Source organism: Neocloeon triangulifer, unplaced genomic scaffold, assembly GCF_031216515.1.
Source record: "Neocloeon triangulifer isolate White Clay Creek 2 clone unplaced genomic scaffold, ASM3121651v1 ptg000013l, whole genome shotgun sequence".
NCBI lineage: Eukaryota > Metazoa > Arthropoda > Insecta > Ephemeroptera > Baetidae > Neocloeon > Neocloeon triangulifer.
In genome coordinates this window covers 5213430-5232901 of record NW_026775555.1, presented here as the reverse complement: position 1 = coordinate 5232901, position 19472 = coordinate 5213430, and the positions used below count along the sequence as shown (strand labels likewise).

Genomic DNA, 19472 nt, shown 5'->3' with positions numbered 1-19472 from the left:
AACTGTCAAAAGTCGCTCTCGGTCTCGTCGCTGATTAAGGGACTTGTTTCTTATCGCAGCGAATTTGAATAGGGAGCTTTCGACGCACGTCATGCATGATTGAATAAATGAAGAGCGACCCGTCAAACCGCGAGCACGTGGTGCGTTCATTTCCAATTTAAATACGAGTGCGTGTGTGCGCGATCTTTTCCCGTTCGCCCAGGCAACTTTATGGGGCGTTCAGCCAGTCCATTGAGTGAGTTATTCAGCCGTTTGACGTGTGTTTTTTTCCACGCAGGCAGAAAAAGAGAATGGGAGGAAGCAAGCAAGCTACTCGCCCGACCGATATTTTTGGCGTTTTAAATGCATATCCATTATGTATTGAGGCGAAACGAAGCCGGTGACTCCGTCGAGGGCAGTGCATTAAGTGCTGAGTAAATATTTTCAGAGCTTTTGCGTAAGGGAGAAAATAATATCGAGTAGAAAAGACAGAGTGCACCTAATCGAGCCAAGGACATGAGTGGATTGACTTAATGGGAAGTACAACAATAAGACTATTTACTTTCGATTATTGTGAGAAGGCAAAAACCCTCAACTCTTCTTAAAACAAAAACTCTAATAAAAAGATCCGCGCTTAAGGGAGTGCGAGAGACTTGAAATGTGCATAAGTAACAACCAATGACATATTATAAATTTAATTAAAAGGCAATGAACCTTTGTAAAAAATTTACAATTTGCCTGTTTCGGTTCGTTTGGAGCCTCGGTATAAGATTTTTGAAACCAGTTTGAGGCGTTTTGTTCATGTGCATAAATTTTATGATAGGAAAGAGATATTTCAGTTTATGAATGCATTTTGATATTGTTTTTTTCTCTCTTCAATTATCATGTACTATGTTGCAAATGGGGCGCGTCACATTGAGTAATTCCATCGTGGCGACGTCTCATAAGTCAATAAAGAATAATAATACTCTCATGTTTATGAATTTTCATTTATTTTTCATCTCATTACATTTTATATTTTTACAAAAATACTGAATTGCAATTATCATTTTCAACATACATTATGCAATCATTTTAGTTACATATAATTTTTATTTATTATAAAATTGTGTTTCTTGTCATGTCGGTTGAAATATATTCAGTAAGTAATAAATACTGTGATTTGCTTAGTGGGTACAAGAATTAAACTTAAATAAAAATCAGAAGTATTAAAATTCAAAATATTGACAAAAAAAAACAACAATGTAATGAAGACTATTATAAATTTTTATATTTTAAATTTTAAATAATCATTTTAATTACGTTGTGAAAAATAAAATTTATTATGTAATTCTTTGAATTCATCATGTAAGTTAATACAATTTAAAATTTACATACTATTTTCATAAGAAACAAGTATTGAAAGAAAAGTTAAAAATTAACACCCTAGTAACTGAATTTGACATTTATTGGTGTTATTTTCCCTTTGAAACACTGCCCCTGAAAGTATCTCTTTATGCTTCCGGCCACAATACAGGGCGTGTGTGCGAATAGACTCCGTATCTGCTCTTTTCAATCGGCGTGCGGGCGGGGGTGGCCAGTGTATGGGGTGGGTTGTCTGCTTGCTGCTTTTGCCGGTGATCAATATTCACCGGTGGTCTCTATAGACGTGTAAGCGAAGAATCAAAAGAAATTCTCAACAGCCATTAAATGGAGCCGCCATTCATCAGCGGGGCCTCACTAGTAATATTATGCATAATATTTCAATATAACCCCGGTGGGTGGGCGGAATGAAGTAGTGTGCATTCATTTTCAGGGTTATTTATGTAATAAAACCGACGGTAATAACTCGGCTGATGGAAGCGAACCGCCCTCTCGCGCGTTCTATTTTTAGACTCGCGTTCGCTATTTGCGAAAACCATGCTCTGAGGACTTAAGCTCTGCGTGTCGAAGCTGTCGAGAAATGCGTGTGGAGGCGGGTCTTATTTGCCACAATTCTCAAGTCGAAGATTGTGCTTTTTCTTTCTTAAATCTGCTTTGCTTTATGCGAAAAAACGCACGCTTTTCATCAAAAGCTGATATTCCAAGCTAAGAAGATTAAAAAAGCTTTTTCTTATTACAATACTTTTCTCTCTCCAATTTTCAGAGAAAACGAAATGATAATAGTAAACTTCTTAATTTATTAATAATTTTTATCCTAAATAATTTGCATGAATATTTTAAGAAATTACGCATACAAATTATGCTACATAGACTCAATTTCCTGTATTTTTAACCCTCTTTAAATTAGCTTTTTATGAGAGTTTATTGTTTACCAGCAAGTTTAACTAAAAATTACTGTTAACTTAAAAATTAAAAAAGGTTTTGTAGTTTTTAAAAGTTGTTTAAATAATGATTTTATCCTTTTAACTTTATATAGGATTTATTATTATTATATTTGTTTTTTATTATTTAATTGTTCATAATAATTTTTTTTTATATATAAATTAGGATATAAGTAAAGTAAAAAATTTAGAACAATAAACTGAGATGCAATCAACTAATCTTTTTAAAATAAAATGAATTATTCATATAAATTCTCAAGTAGGTGGTATACAGAAATTAAAATTTTTTTAATAAAAATTATGCAATTAGCCTTCGGGTCTTAATTTTTAAATTATTCAAAATTATATTTATTTATAATATAATATTATATTTAATGCAATAACAAATTAATGTAAACCGCTGTTTTAGTTAATTCCTCTCTATCTCTTACCAATTATAAAAATTGAAGTATTCTGTCGATTGAGCCAGTTTTGGTTTGAGAGCTTCTCACGCACTGGCGTCGCAACCATTACCGCATCAAAATTTCATGCACACACATCAATCAAATCGAAATTTACGAGCTGGGGGAGAGGAGAACGCGATATGAAAAAATGGCCCTCGCGCGTGCAACGTGATCCGGAGCTCGGCGGGAAATCGAGTGCAGTGAATTTTAATCAGGGCTAATTAAAGCAGGGCACAGAGGCTGAGTGTAATTTTTCAAAGCGCTGCACACGCACTGCATCGTTAATTAAGGGGTGGCGCCTACACTGGATATACACCGAGCAGGCGTCCAAGTCAATCTGCCGGCGAGATAGAGAGAGAGAGGCAGTGCGGTTTGCCTGTAATTATGATGCTGCGCCGGCACGCATCCAGGGGCCGATCCCAAATGACATGCGACTCTATCGAGTGTGACTCGAGCCTGCGTGATGTCGAATAACGTCAACCGACAGCCAAATTAGATTGTTATGCATCAAGGTTTCTAATTAAAATAATAAATTTATTTTAGCGATCGAAGCCGATGTGACGAAACTCGACGCTTCATTGGCAACCAGAGTGTGGGCGTTTCAGCTCCCTCAAATCGATTCCTTTTGACATTTTACCCGTTTAACGTTTGATTGAAATCCCGATGACGTCATTTAATTTAAGCATGCGGACTTTTGCCTCTTTCCACGAATGGGCTCATCATTTAAAACGGAATCATTTGCAGACGTCTCAAAAAATATGACATCTGAAAAATTTGCTCCTGAGAGAAAAATTTGATTGAGTATTTATATACAATTTTTTTTAGGCTCATTTTTATGTTAAAATAATATTTAAAGAAATTTTGATAAAAATAAACTGTAAATTCATGTGTTATTTATTAATTTATTTGTTAATTACAATTAATTAACTATAGTTATAATTATTATGATTTATTATTATAATTATTATTGATATTTTCATGTTTTTTTTATTTAACTTGTAAAGAATATGAACGACTTGTAACATCATTAGTGAGTCCAAGTTCAAAAACAAATAATTGTTTCAACATGTATTTTTTCGATGAAAATTTTCAAAATTTATTCTGCTGATGATATTTTCTAACGTAAAATCCTGAAAATCTCTATTATATTTTTACTAAAGTCTTAATTTATTCAATTCAATTCATTTTTTTTTCATGGTGATTTGAATTTAAAATCGGCTTTTCCTCGATGGGTTTTTGTGAGTTGTTTATTGTTTTAGAAAAAACAATATCCTGCTCTACATGTTTCGGCTGCGGGCTGCAGCCATAATTCATGAGCTGCGAAAACATTTTGACAAAAATAAATCTTTTTACAAAAATTATTTATCTTTCAAATTGACAATTTTCCGTGAAAAATATTTAAATTAACATTTCTTCACAAAATAATTTTTAACGCAAAATTTGACATTTAATTCAAAATATTTTTTAAAAAACATAAATTTTTTTATAGTAATTTTGGTCAGAATATTTAAACGTGTGTTTGTGTTTTGAGCGTAGTTTTTCTCCTAACAAGTTAGAAAAATCAATTTGAAAATGATTCAAATATCAGGTTCTTTCCTGTCTAATCGAAGCCAGTACGATTAACCCGGAGCGAATCATTGACCTAAATGAAGTTTCGAGACCAGACTTAACGCGCTCCGATCCTACTTATTAGCCGCACACACAAAAGCAAAGCGCTCTCTCGACGACGACCGGACTCTTGTTGGCAGGGCATAGTTGATCAACTATTTCGCCCTGGAAGCAACATGCACGCTGCAAAACAAGCTCTGTGCCTCGCTCTCCACTTCAGAGGCAGTGCGTCTGAAATTTCATTTAGCAGTTAAGCCAAAGAAGGACGGCTCGGTCCTTTCACAATGGTGGACAAGAGCGACTAATTGCAACTGAGCCGCACACGCACTGCGCCCCTGCGCCGCTCTTTCGCGAAATCTTCTTTTCGCCCCCTGCACGCCCTCTCGCCGGGGCAGATTTACTTTAATGGCGATTGTAATTTCGCTCGGCTCGCCGGCACTAAAAGTGGGACGTAGTGTTTTATGTGTGTGCGCGCGCACTTTACGGCCAACCTGTTTTTAATATTATTGGCATGAAAATGGGCAAACTTATGTGCAAAATATGTTTCATATTATTCGTACACAAGTGCAATTTATCTTACACGGCAGAAAGTTTTGAATCTGGTCATTTACCTAATGGAAAAGTTAAGTTGCGCTCAAACTTTGTGGCAATATAAATATTCAATCGAAACACTGCTCAGAATAATATAAGTAAACTAAAGCTACTACTGAATCTAAATTTCAAATTTTAGTCGATTGACTAATTGGAAATGAAGCGATCGTGCTTTTCCTCGTTTTGTTTTTATTTTTCTGCAATTTTTCTGCAACGAGGAAAAGCCCGATCGCTTCATTTCCATGGTCATCTACTCGAGTGTCAACTTCTTCAAACAGATTGACTAGTTAACTTGTTTTAATCTCTTCACAGTTAAAAATCACAAAAAACGCTGAAAAATGAAAATTTTTTAAATCTTATTTATATTAAAAAAATTTGAGAGCCGTGCTGATGGCTGATAAGCACCAAAAATATGCGCCTTAGAGTTCTTTGTTAAATTTCATGTTTATCAGCGAGGAGGACTGCATTGACTTTTATAACTAGCCAAAAAACTTAAAAATTAGGCTAAAAAAGTGATTTTTTTATTAAAAATATTTCTTTAAAGCCTGGCCGACGGCTGATAAGCACCAAAAAGATGTTCCTTAATGGTCTTTGTTATATTTCTTGTAAATCAGCATCGAAGTCTACTTTGATTTTTATAAAGACCGATAAAACTGTATGTTTGGATTGGATGATGTATTTGGGCAGAGAATGCCCGGTGCCCGGTGATACCTTAATAAAACTCAATTGTAACTAAAACTTATAAAATTGTCTAAAAGGTAAATTTTTTATTAAAAATAATTATGTGGAAAGATAGAAAATTGAAAATTTGTGATCTATTATTTTTACATTTATTAATTATTAATATTAAATATCAATTTAATAATTTTTATTCTCTTTCTAACACTTTCAAGAAATAATTAAGCATTCATTTTCCACCTGGCAAAAGCTCGAAATAATACTAATTATTTTTGCTACTTTTATTCAGCTGGGTGAAACAAGAACAGTGGGGGAAACGCGAATTACGCTCACAAAATAGGCAAGACGAAACATTTCTTTTACTGCACCTTGCTGGAGAACATTTTTCAGGCTTTGTAATTACACGGCAGCAAACAAACGAGCTCTCTCTCTCCTAGAAAAGACGGATTTCGCAATTGGCTCGTCGGCTGAGCAGCCCTGCCGGCAACGCCATAAAAGAAGGGAAAACAGCTCGTCGGCGCTGCTCTCTCTCGTTGCGACCCCGGGGATGTGTTCTTAATTTCAATTAAGCCAAAGTAGGACGAGATGGAAATTGTTTGAGCACACCTGGATGCGCTGGTCACGACAGCCGACTCACGTGCAACCGGCTGCATTATATTCTGCTTTGTGCAGCGTAAATCTGCCAACGCAGCGCGCTTTAATTAAAGAGAATGGTCCGCGCCCTCCTCTAATCGAGAGTTAAGGCGTTTGTTTTCAGTCTGCTGCGGCTGTTTTCGCACCGCTGACTTACTCAATACCACTATCCCAAATTAAAATTGCTTGTCACACACACTTATCGGGTTACACGTTATTACGCGCTAGAGCTGCCGTTCCCGTTTTGCGACGGCAACGCGACCACACAAAGTTCCCAGAATTTCGCTGTTTATTTTTAATCGAGCTCCATTGACCTTGTTTTCCAACACATGATTGAAGGAAATATAAACAAATTTAATGTGTAAAATTTAAATTTTTTATTTTAAATAATTAACAAATCTACAGTTTTGCTTCATATACGTTTTACCCTCCAATTAATTCTTAAAATTATGTTATTATTGATTATTTATAAAAATTTTTTTATTTATAAAATAGGTTTATTGGGTTCATGGAATACGAAAAAGAATTTAATGTAATATTACATTATTTAATTATTTAATTTGAAATAAAGAATTTTAAATAAATAATTTTATTTTATTTAAACAATTGTAAAATTTAAAATATTAAAAGATTATTTTTTAACGTTTTAGTAGATAGTATTTTATAATTATATTTGTAATTTTAATATTACTCAATTTAAAGAAAGCGACTTGTTAAATGTTTTTTTTTAATCTCGTCAACAAAAGTGTAACATTTTTGCCACATTAAATTTAACATTTTTTCATTTCATTCCCAGAAGCTCCTGCCCGCGTTTCCCTTTTAGCTTTCCATCTAATCACCGGCGGAGGCGTTTGCCGCTGTATATATTTTCCATTGATGAGGGTCTCCCGCAAATCAATACTCGTCGCGGCGCGCGCCCGTTCTCTTTCACCTGATGCATTTCATTCCCGGCCACTACTCACTCGCCCGCGTCTGATTAATTCATTAGCAACGTGATGCATAATTTATTTGTTCAGCAGCCGCGGCCGTCTATTTATCCGACGACGAAACCAAATAAATAAAATTCAAGCCAGCAAAAGTTTGCCGAGCTGCATCGCAGTGTGGGAGTACAAATGCAACCGGTTGGACACGGTTGTTGAACAGGTTGCATAGCTCGCGAAGTGGAGACGTACTTTTTTTCAATGTGGTGTTTGCTCCGAGAATAATTATTAACACTCGGGCAAGCGTGAAAATAAGTTTCAAACAGTGTGTTGAAAGTTGTAATCAAAAGATATAATTTATTATTAAAAAAAAAAATGCATTATCCATTATAATATTAAGACTGAATAGAATAATAATTAATATGTATGATTCCGACAGAAACAAACACAAAGTCTCTAGATAGAGGAATTTAAATGAAAATTTATTTTGGTTAATTAATTCAGTATTGTGGTAACTTATTTAATATTAAAACGCATTTTGATTTATGAAAAATAAAGCCACTATTGATCTTTTGAAATCGATTCAATTTTCTTCTTTTCAATTTAAAATGTAATTTCATATCGTGGATCGAATTGCATCAAAACAATTGGAACGAACTGGATGATATCAAATGTCACTTAGTGCGCATTTCCAGGGTTCAATTGCACAGAGAGAATTCCGAGAAACGAGTTATTTTTATATCTTCACGCTTCCCTCCTGCTTTTTCTTGTTTATTTTTCACTACACCAAACAAAGCGACAACGGAGAGGAACTTGAGCATTCAAGTCATTATTGTTGAGAGGCAATGCAAGCCGAGAGAAATATCAGTGTCTTGTGCCATTTCTTCATCTCCAGTTGCATCGTTATGTTGTGCATTAAATGCCAAAGCATGGTGAGGAAACGACCATCCAACTTAAAATCCTGCCCTGCCCTTAAAGAACACAATTTGAAATATCCCCAATTTATTTTAGTGAATAATTTTTGATCCAGAAAGGATGTGTTATCAAAAAAGGTTGCAAATCAAATTGACTGGAATTTTTTCCCTTTCAATCACAGTTGAGGTTGAGTGATTTTTCGTATCCTCCAGCGCAAAATGTAAACACAAATCCCGAACACGCAATCCTTTCCTTTGCACAGCTCTCAGTGTGATTCCTTTTGCCGCCGAGCAGAGGCCAATGTTGAAATCCCATAAGAATGTATCACCGGAGATAGATCTTTCTCTCGCGCGCGCCTTTGTGTGTCGCATAATGCAAAGGGGGCGCGAGCAGAGCGAACATTTCGCAGAAAGAAGAGCGATGGAAAGAGAGAAAAACAGCCTGTGACACACTTCGTATGCACTGCGTGGCCTATTTGCGCAGTTTATCAATCAAGCAGCGCCGGCGAGAAATAAGAGAGAAATACCTTTCTAGGACACGCCTCGTTGCGCTCAGCACTCTTCACTTTCAATAACAGTGCACTATATTTATTTATGCTATGCTCTTTATAGTGAAGAGAAATTCTTTGTTGACTTTTCACGTCGACTTCAGCTTAGAAAATAAATTTGAATAATATTACTGAGAAGAGATCTTCTCCTTTTGAGCGGAAAACATTTAATTTAACTTTCTGAAACTTTGAAATTTAAAAAAAAGAATAAGTGATAACTGATTTTATTGTATAATGAAGCAAAAAACTTTTGAAAATTAAATTGAACTAAAATTTTTTATTACCTGCATTTTACTTTTTAACACATGTGTTATTAATAATACTTTTTGTTTTATTTTATCAATATTGGCATTGCTTTTATTGCTTTATTATAATATGTGTTATATTCTATTTCAATTATCACAAACCTAAATGGTTATGCTTTTGACACTATGGTGTTTTTTTATTTTACAAGTTTTAATGCTTATGTAATATAAAATCAGGATTTGGGATGAAAAAAAGGAACAACTTTATCATTAAAAGTTTTAAAATTTCTTTGCTAATCAAAAATTCTTTCATTGTTAAATAAATTATTACTGATTATAAAATCGGGGCCAATTAACTCTCACAGTTTGGAATTTTAATTATCTTTTAACACGAGAATAAAAATAACACAAATCGTGAGAAGATGTTATCGATCTGTAGGTACGGTGAGAGCCCTTGAGAAAAGCGCCGTTCGTTGTCTAGCAATTTGCTCCGGCCGAATTTGCGCTCTCGTCGGCGAGTCCTCTTCTGTCTGTCGAGCACATTATTTGATTGCACGATCCGTTCTTTCTCTCAGCCGCGGCAGGGTGTGTGTGTTTGCGTGCGTCTGTTGTTGGTATTGGCGTGTACGATCCACGCCAACACACGATGCTTATCCAAACGCACGTCTCCGCGAACTTCCTCTCTCAGGTGTGCAGATTTGCATAAAATATTCAACAAAGGCTGCACCGCCCGAACGAGCAGCTCTTCCTCCCGATGCGAAATTTAATATCGCACAAATGCACACGAAATATTTTGAGGGTCTTTCCGGCTCGACTGTTTTCTACGAAATTCGATACGTGTGGAGACCGGTCCGAAAATATACATACAAATTTCGTCGCGCAATTAAAATGCAAATTAGTCCGAATATTCTCTGCGCCTCTGCAAATAATATACGCGTGGCCTGCATTCTGTTGGGAGATAAAGAGCCCGGTGCTCTCTCGCTCTGTGTACTCTGGCTTCGCAAGTTTTGCTTTACAAGGGGCGCTCTTTTGACGGGCTTGATGAGAGTCTGGGTCTGCAGCCGACACTCGCAGAATTCCGCTAATCATCACAGAGAGCGAGGGGAGCACCTGCTTTTACGACTTCTTGCCAGGAAATAAACTTCCTTAATTAACAGGAAGGAGAAGAATTTTCAAACATAAATATATATTTTACTCATACAATTTGAAAGTAGGAAGTTTTTTTGAGTAAAAATTCAAAGGTTTAGCAGAGATTAGCCCGTTTTGGCATAACTTGGAAGCACCGACGCACCTTGAATAATTCAGCAAACATCTTTTTGAAAGGCGTGTGAGCTTTTAAAAGTTGCAAAGTGTTGCCTTCACACTGCATAATTCACCAGAAACTCTGGAAACCTGCGTGATTTTGGTCCTTTTCGTGTCAATTTTAATAATTCATCAGGACCAGAGATGATTTTTCTAGGTGCAGACCACGCATTAAATAATTTGGCAGTGGCAAAGTGTGTGAGAGACTTTTGGGAATTTGATATACTGCTTTGCTTATGCTATTTGGCATGCCGCACCGGCCCAGCTAAAAGGGTTAGAGAATGTGCGGCCCGCTTTCCGCGCAAGCAAGTTTAACGGCCGCGTGTTGTCATCAGGAATTTGAGCAAAAGCGTGTGTGTGTATAAGCGCGGGACCTGAAAGCTGGGGTTTCGCTTTTAGTGCGACCGAGTAGAAGGAAGGGCACAGAGCAACGCGTTTGCAAACTTGCTTTTTGCCTGTGTAATTCACTAGTAAAATAAAATTAAATAAATAAATTCCATGAGAAATTTTAAGCCACTGCAAAGACCATAAAATGTAAATTATTTTGACATAATATGATATTTTTTGATTAAATTAAACATGAATATAATAAATTTTGTAATAATTGCAACTAGAGCGGGTTTATTTTATATAATGAAATTTAAAATCAACAATAAGTACATATATATATATTTAATTGATATTTTAAAATCGCGTAATAGTAATTAAATTAAAAAAATTTAACAATTAAATACGTAAAATTATTAGAAAAAAATGTTTTTGGAAGTTCATATTGTAGTTGACATGGAATCCTTTGGAACTAAAAGTGATAATTTTTGAGAAAATTGAAAAGTTAATTAAGCATTTTTGCATTTAATATATTATATATTAAATGCAAAAATGCTATTATTATATATATTAATAATAGTTTATTAAAATAAAATTTTTTAAATGTTTAGATACAATTTTTCATCAAATTTTAAATATTATATTTAATAATTTGTTTTTTCTTGCTTTTCAGTAAATAATTAATTTGAGTTTGTATTTTATTTTCAATGAAGTCTAATTTCTTGTTGCAATTAATTAGGTTTTTTTTATATAGATGTTTGCATTGCAACGCTTTGTGGATCTCTGTTGATAAGTAAATATTAATGGTTCTGGGTGGTAGGAATTTTATAATTATTAATAAATAAATAATCATATTAACTTTAAGTCGAGCTAACAAACTATAAAAATTGATGTTTGATGAAATCAGATGAAAAATTGCACTAATTAAATCACATGAATGTGCAAATGTTACAAAAATTCAAAAATTATATACGTATATGTAAAAAAACGAAATAAATGCATAATTAAAATTTAAATAGAAACAGAAACTAATTTTTTAATCTTGTGTTGTTGCAGGAATCATCACAAACTCGGGCAGGGGCGGACTGAACGAGCGACTGAGTTCTTCGGGCACGCGGCTGGACTCGAGTTCGAGCCCCGTGCGCCACTACAACAGCCGAAACGTGGACACAGTGTCTTCGCGAGTGGCCGGGGCGGCGCCGTCGGTGGCGGTGCCGGCGGCGGCCAGACAATCGCCCATCGACTTGGTGACGTGTCGCGCGTTGAGCGGCGACAAACGCTACTCGCGCGACTCGGTGTCCGGGGGCTACGCGAACCGCTCCAACGCCGCCTCCTCCGAGCTCGACATCAGCCGCAAGACCCGCGAGGCGCGGCGCCGGGACATCCGGTCGCGGCTGCGGCTGGACAAGTGGGAGCCGCCCCACGCCCCCGCCGCCCCCCAACACCTGCCCCACTCGCAGACGCACGCGCCCCCCGCGCAAATCAGCCACCGAGGCAGCGGCGCTGGCAGACCGGGCGCCCCCAACGGCTGCGGGGGCAGCGGGGGCGGCTCCAGCAGCGGCCACATCAAGGGCATAGGTTGCCGCTGGTCGTTCGTCTTCGACCCCGCAGGCAGGCTGTGCTACTATTGGTCCATGGTCGTCTCACTCGCCTTCCTCTACAATTTTTGGGTGCTCATCTACAGGTCAGTTTATGTAAAAATTATAAAATTATTATAGTATTTGTATAGATGATTAGGATAATCACGTAGTTTTTGCATTTTAATGCGTTTTATTTAAATTTTTTTAATACATATGATGAAAAACTATAAATAATCAGTATTTTAATTATAATATTTAAAAATAATAAATTTTTTTAGCTGCATTAATTTGCAATTCCATTAATAATTATTATTTTGATTCTCATTTTTGATTTAATTATATTTTTTTATTTTTTCACACACTCAAATTCTATTACATGCATAATATGTCCTTATTTTATTTCTAAAAATAAAACTAATTTTATGATTGTTAGCAAGATATAAAGATTGAATTCACAATTTCGAAAAGATAAATTTTTTTGTCATTGTCTTTCTTTATTTTACTTGATTCTCCAACTTAATTAAATGATAAAAAAGTAATTCCAAAAAAAATTATAATAAAAACATAATTCTTGTTTACATTATTTCTAATTGATAACCCTTTCTTCTTTTTATTTCCAACTTTTCAATACTTTTTATTGATCACTAAAGAATAAATTATGATTAATGATAGATATTTTCATTTTTTTTTCAGGTTTGCGTTCCAAGAGATAACCCGGGACTCGCTGTTGTACTGGTTCTGCCTGGACTATTTTTCGGACTTTCTGTACCTGCTGGACATCGCGGTGCACTTCCGCACGGGTTATCTCGAGGACGGTGTGCTGCAGACGGACTCGACCAAGCTGCGGCACCACTACATGAACTCGACCACGTTCTACATCGACTGCCTGTGTCTGCTGCCGCTGGACTTTCTCTACCTGTCCATCGGCTTCAACTCCATCCTCAGGTCGTTCCGTCTGGTCAAGATCTACCGCTTCTGGGCGTTCATGGACCGCACCGAGCGGCACACCAACTACCCCAACCTGTTTCGTGCCACTAGTTTGATACATTACTTGTTAGTGATATTCCATTGGAACGGGTGTTTGTACCACATAATTTGTAAGAACAACGGCTTCGGCAGCAAGAACTGGGTGTTTGGTGATTCCGAAAGTGCTGACGTGGTCAAACAGTACCTGCAGAGCTACTATTGGTGCACGCTCGCGTTGACCACGATCGGGGACCTGCCCCGGCCGCGCAGCAAGTCCGAGTACCTGTTCGTCATCTCGCAGCTGCTCTTCGGACTGCTGCTCTTCGCCAGCGTGCTCGGACACGTGGCCAACATTGTGACCAACGTCAGCGCCGCCAGGAAGGAGTTTCAGGGTGAGTACAGCCAGTTTTTTTTTTTTAAAAATACTTTCATTTAAGGTGATTCTTCTACGGGGTTTTGGCCAAAACTAGAAATGCTGCAATGGATTCCAAATGATTCAGATTATAATATTTGAACTATTGTGTGTTAATGTTTCAAGTATAAAAATGATTTATTTTCGCCCCATCGCTTCTTTACAAGGGGCCAAAGTAATGTCCGAAGGTCGAAAACGGGTGAAAATCCACGTTTTTCTACCTCCTCATACTTGTAAATTTCCATTTTGCAAATTAAACTATAATTTTCTAAATAGCTTTCGATTCGCAAGAAGTTAAAGTATCCAAAAAAGCAAAAAAATTATAACTCTTCTGTCATTTTATCACCCTCAACGAAATAGCATTTAAATGGGCCATTAAAATTAAAAAAATTTGATTTCTCAGGGGGTGATAAAATGACAGAAGAGATACACTTTTTTTGCTTTTTTTGGATACTTTAACATCTTGCGAATTGAAAAGCTATATAGAAAAATATAGTTCACTTTCAAAACGGAAAGTTACGAGCATAAGAAGGTAGAAATACGTGGATTTTTACCCGTTTTCGACCTTTGGACATAACTTTGGCCCCTTGTAAAGAAGCGATGGGGCGAAAATAAATAATTTTTATACTTGAAACATTAACACACAATAGTTCAAATATTATAATCTGAATCATTTGGAATCCATTGCAGCATTTCTAGTTTTGGCCAAAACCCCGTAGAAGAATCACCTTAAAATTAATGCAGAAATGTTGCTTCAATTGAACTGACAATGAGTAGAAAATTGCATAAATTTAAGTAATTGCTGGAAATGCTGTTGATCAGAAAATAATTTGATCGATCAAATATAATATATATATTTTTTTTAAATCAGTATCGTTTGCTAGATTAGGATATAAAAAAACAACTAAACCTTGTTTTATTAAACCATAAAAGTACAAAATTTACAATGAATCGCCGGTTTGTAGATAATATGAATTTTAAAGAAATGCCCGTTTTTGCCTGATTTTACTGTTAAAAATTTTTGCAGCTTTTATTCATTACCAGGAAAAATCCGGCTCTTTTTATGAGTATTATTTTAAAATTTTATATTGCGAAAATTAATTGTAAGCCACGCCCAATGTTCTCCAACTAATTAAAAATAGCAAATGAAACCAATGAAAGAGTAGTCAAAAGTTACTAATTTAAAAAAAAATGATTAAAAATTAAAGTGAGAGCTAATAATTATTTCCAAATTTTGCTAGATATCCTAGATATAAGATTTAAAACTGAAATTTTCAAGCCTAAAGATGAAGTAGTGAGGAAAGATATTTAATAACAAAAATCAGCTTTTAAAATCAATTTTTATTTGGTAAAAACGCAACCAATAATCCATTTATTTCTATTGAACATAAAAGATAAAGATAAAAAATTTCAATTTAATATTTTTTAGTAAATTTGTTGTCAAATGATTCACAGCCATCGTCTAGTTTAAATTTATCCTATTTTAATTCCGATCAATTCTGATAATTGAAAATCATCTGGTGCTTGAGGAGGCCGCGATGGGAAACAATTATCAAACGCTCCCAGGTGCCGAGATGCGCATTACCCGATCTTCTATTCTCTCCGTCTGAGGGACGCGAGTTCTGTTTGCGATCTGCACAGGCGATTGATATAATCCAATCAGAGCCGGAGCGATAAATTGCCGGGCCCTTTAATTACGCGCGGGCTGTAACTGTCTAGGCGATAGCGTAATTGGGTCAACGCCATATTTACTCGCTGCACAAATAATGCGCGCGCGGCGGCGCCTGGCGCGCGTAATCACGTTACCTGCCTAATGCACTTTTGCCCATTTGCACTCCCAAATGTGCGCCACTTACGCGTCCTGGCGCGCCAAATTAATTAATCCTCCCAAATGTGTTTATTGTCTCTGCAAGGGTTAATTTGCCGGCTGCACTTGGAGTGTTAAAACCTCGCTCAGAAAATAACAAAAGCAAAATTATGCAATAAAATAGTCCAAAATAAATCTCAAACAAATTTTTACATGGAAATCAAAATTAGAACATGAACATAATAAAAATTATTTTTAATATTTTGTATCAGAGCAAGGAAATGACTAAACCACTTCTTGGTTTTTGCCGTGACGTCACAAGGGCACTCATTTTTCCTCATAATTAGTTCAGTCAGCTGCCGGAATAGGAAGAATCTGCTTGGATAAAAATCATTCTCAACCTTTATGTTAAATTCCTGCCAGATTTTAATATTTTTGACAAGGTCGGTGAACTAGAAAATGTTTCATCAAACTCTTGGATTGCTTTTCTTGCTCACATTTTTTTCCTACGGATATTGTATGGGTACGAAATTGTATGTGGATTAATTAGCTTTTAATAAATTAAAATTTTTAATTCTAGCAGGTAATCAGATTAATCCAGATTGCAGCACAGTGAAGCAGAACTGTACACCTTGTTACCAAAACATGTTTAATGAAACTGCATACGCCTGTAATAATGGTTCAGACAGATACGGCATATTTGGACTTGAAGGTACTATTAATTTTTTTTAATATTTCCGCTCCTCTTAAAGCTCTTCTCGTATTTATACAATTAGATGGAGCGATCTGCTGTATTTCATTTAACAGAATGGACAACGAAGCTAAATATGCAGTCAGGACATTACTAAATAAATGTGACGGGTTCCTAATTCAAGACTGCAGTTCCTATTCAAAAAGTTTGTCGCTGGCAAAGCACCTTTCAAAGGTCCATGATCACGACTCGCCCTGGTATTACGTTGCTGTGGCCGTGGCATCTGCGATGCACACCCTTCTGATTGTCGCTTGCGTGTTTTGCTGCGTCCAAAAATACTCAAGAAGGAGCTTTGTGAAGCACGAACCGCTGAAAGTCGAAGCCCCAGCTACTTCCGACCCGCCAATCCAAATAGAAATGATTGAGAATGACTTTTATCATGTTTATGAATCTGTAGACGCTAATTACAAATAAAACTAAAAATCTTTATATATTTTTAAGTTGAAAAACGGTTTGAAATCTGGAGAGATTGTGTTCATTTTAATTTTAATTCAGTATATATAAAGAACTGCTTCTCATGTGCTGAAAACTCTAACGCAGACGGATATATTTAACCGCACTTCGAGAGATAAGCCAACTGTTGTCTCTTCATTTAATAACAAAAAATCGTTAAGTGCACGGCTCTAGAATGAAGGGTAAAAATTTCCTAGCAATCTTCTTTCTTTTAGGCCTTTTGAATGGTAAAATTTGCATTTCTTTTTTTTAAATGTTTTTTTTTCTCATCAAATCATTTAATAGGGTGCTTGTCGTGGTCAATAAGCGAATTTTGCAAGGATGATATGCTGATTAAAAAATGCAACCCTTGTCTCAAGTCGGATTATTCCTGCGAGGCATCGCCAACTATCGATTCGCCTATTTGCAGCAGCGACCAGTATTTCAAACTTTCTCTATCAGCAAGCAAGACAAAAAAAAATACAAATTAACTAAAAATATTAATTTCATTTTCCAAACAGGTGGTAAATTTTTTTGCACACCAGCGTCATTGGACGTAACTGTGCAGAAAATTAATCAAAATAATGATCGGTGCGATAAATGCACGGTTGGAATAGTAAAATGCGATTTCCTCAAAGAGATTGAGAGGAAAGAAAAAATCCTGCAATGTGCAACAGCCACAGAAGCTACCGTTCAAAAATCCACGATGAACAGAGCCGCAGTTCAAATTCCGACAACTTCGACCCCTGAACTTTCCATCAGCAATGAAGTTGAGGATGATAATGGGCTGCACTGGAGTTACTGGTGGCTCCTGATTGAAATTATAATAGTGATTTTACTTGTCCTCATCGGCTTGAGCATTTACTGTGGGTTAAAAAAACGGTCTTTTTTGTTATGGTGTTGTTGCTGTGAAGAGAAAACTAGTGCCGCACTAAATAAAAATAACCATTGAAATGAGCATATATTTTACTGGAATTTCTTGAAAATATAAAAACTATTCAAACAGTTCGTCATGCGGAAATATCAAACCGCCACGTCCAGTTGATAAGAAACACAAGCAATAGCTCGATTAGCAAAATTATCTCACATTCCGGCCAGCACATCCGCAAGCAAGATAATGGCTACAATTCTCCACATTTTCCTATTTTCCATCGTCCTTTTTCACACAGGTAGATATTAATTTATTTCCTATAGTTTTTATTATCTAATTAGCTGGTTCGATTGTGAGCTCAAAGTGTGATGACGATAGAATGAAGCAAAAATGCAAGCCATGCTCTCCGGAAGCGTCATGCGAAGATTTGGAAAATAGAGACTTTACATGCAGCGCTTACCTCGAACTCAGCCTTTCCTCAAGCAAGTTGAATATACATTTAAAGGCAATTTAATTTGATTGATTTGATTTATAATATAGCTGGAAAATTTTACTGTCGCGAAAAGCTGTCCTTACTTGAAAACGTCTTAAAAGACCGAGACGCGTGCGGTCGTTGTGTGGTTGGAATTCTGAAGTGCAAATCGGTCAAGAGATTTTTCAAGCAGATGAAAGTTGCCAGGTGTGACTCTGTAAATACAACAGAAGGCGAGGAAGACACTGAACAATCCTATCCTGACACTGACGAGTCTCTGGAGAAGGCGGAAGAGAAAGCATTGACTTTGAAAAGCATTGATTGGTGCGTTTGGCTCTTAATTTTAATCTTTCCGGTCACATTAGTTGTGATAGGAGCGTCTTATTACATATATAAGCGTAAAAATCCAGTTCAAATGTCATGTTGCCACTTTTCATGTACGTGGAGCAAGCAAAGGAGAAATGCAAATAATATTGAAGCTATTTACAATAATGAAAGCTTTTGCGACGAAAATAGATATTAAATTGTGGTAAAAATCTGATAGATTTTATTTTATAATTTTTTTTATTTGTCCACATTGTTGCAGTACATTGTTTGTTTATTTCAATTGTTGAAAACAATTTATTTAAGAAATGGATTTGTTGGATAAAATGGCACCACCACTAGCAATAATTTTGCAAACATTTCCGAGTAAAAAGACCTTATCTAATGCAGTGGGCCTTAGATAATTGAGTTTTTGTTCTTTATTATGTTTTATAATTATTTTATTTTTTTATCATTTTTATTATACAATATTATATTTGTTTTTTGTTAAATCTGTTATTAATTTAAATTTTTAAATAATAAAATAATGAAAGAAGTGGAAAGAAGGATAATCCATATTAATTTTTTCTGTTTTTGCTTGACTTATCTGGTGAAAAAACATAAAATTTTACAGACTGTTTGAATTTGCCATGAAATCATAAGATGTATAGTTATTCAAACATACTCTTACCATATTAAAATTATTTAGTGAACATTCAGTTTTTAATCTAAATTGATTTTTATAAATTAAAAATTAACATCAATCGATAATTTTATAAGAAAAAACTGGCTTGGAGGAAATGGCTCATTATTGAAATTCATGAAAAAGTAACAAAGTATTTCTAAAAACTTTCAGACAAAAATTGAAATGCCATCAGCAAATTCTCAACTCCATTATTTGAAGTGACGCAGACTTATTTTCAACTCACAGTCAACATAAGAACTTGGGAAAAATTCCGGTAGCTTCGTGAACTTGTCACACACGTCAGTTATTCTGATGGGGAGAAAAAGTTGGCGCTTCATGCAGACCACGTCGGGCCGGCGTTGTGAGAACTGCAAAGTTTCACTCGCAGCTGCAGAGGCAACCCCTTCCTCTCTATTACCGGGGAGCCGCACCGCCGAAATCTAATCTCTGGAAGATGCATGTTTGCGGTCGGCGACGCCTTGGACCGCTCGCCGGGTTATCTGGGATTCTAAGCAGGAATTTAGGCCACTCGGATCTAATAATAGAAACGTCCAATTCTTTGCCGGCCGCGCGCGCACCCCCATTCTTATCCGTCCCTCGGCGCGCTCAATTGCAGCCCTTGTGATTGCACTTAATAGTTAAATTGTAGCGACAGCCCTTGAATTCATCCTCCATCATGACAAATTGCGCCTAATTTGTCTT

General features: G+C 36.0%; 2 protein-coding genes and 1 long non-coding RNA gene across 4 annotated transcripts in view; all 3 read left to right on the top strand.

The window, feature by feature from the left end:
• Nucleotides 1-19472, top strand: part of LOC132199031 (potassium/sodium hyperpolarization-activated cyclic nucleotide-gated channel 1) — a 132140-nt gene that overhangs the window by 13846 nt on the left and 98822 nt on the right. The window contains exons 3-4 of the mRNA XM_059623404.1: nucleotides 11548-12175; nucleotides 12765-13429. Coding sequence (XP_059479387.1) covers nucleotides 11548-12175; nucleotides 12765-13429 — 1293 coding nt within the window. The remainder of the gene's footprint in view (nucleotides 1-11547; nucleotides 12176-12764; nucleotides 13430-19472) is intronic.
• LOC132198671 (uncharacterized) lies at nucleotides 15621-16901 on the top strand. Of its 2 annotated transcripts, none has more exons than XR_009442008.1 (4): nucleotides 15621-15779; nucleotides 15840-15968; nucleotides 16033-16687; nucleotides 16746-16901. It is a non-coding gene; the product is annotated as an uncharacterized LOC132198671 (long non-coding RNA). The 2 variants fall into 2 exon arrangements; XR_009442007.1 differs by having other exon boundaries at nucleotides 15837-15968.
• On the top strand, nucleotides 17530-18517 carry LOC132198670 (uncharacterized). The gene is made up of 3 exons (XM_059622827.1): nucleotides 17530-17608; nucleotides 17652-17792; nucleotides 17851-18517. Exons 1-3 carry the CDS (start codon nucleotides 17557-17559, stop codon nucleotides 18303-18305), a joined length of 648 nt encoding a protein of 215 aa, XP_059478810.1. The 5' UTR covers nucleotides 17530-17556; the 3' UTR covers nucleotides 18306-18517.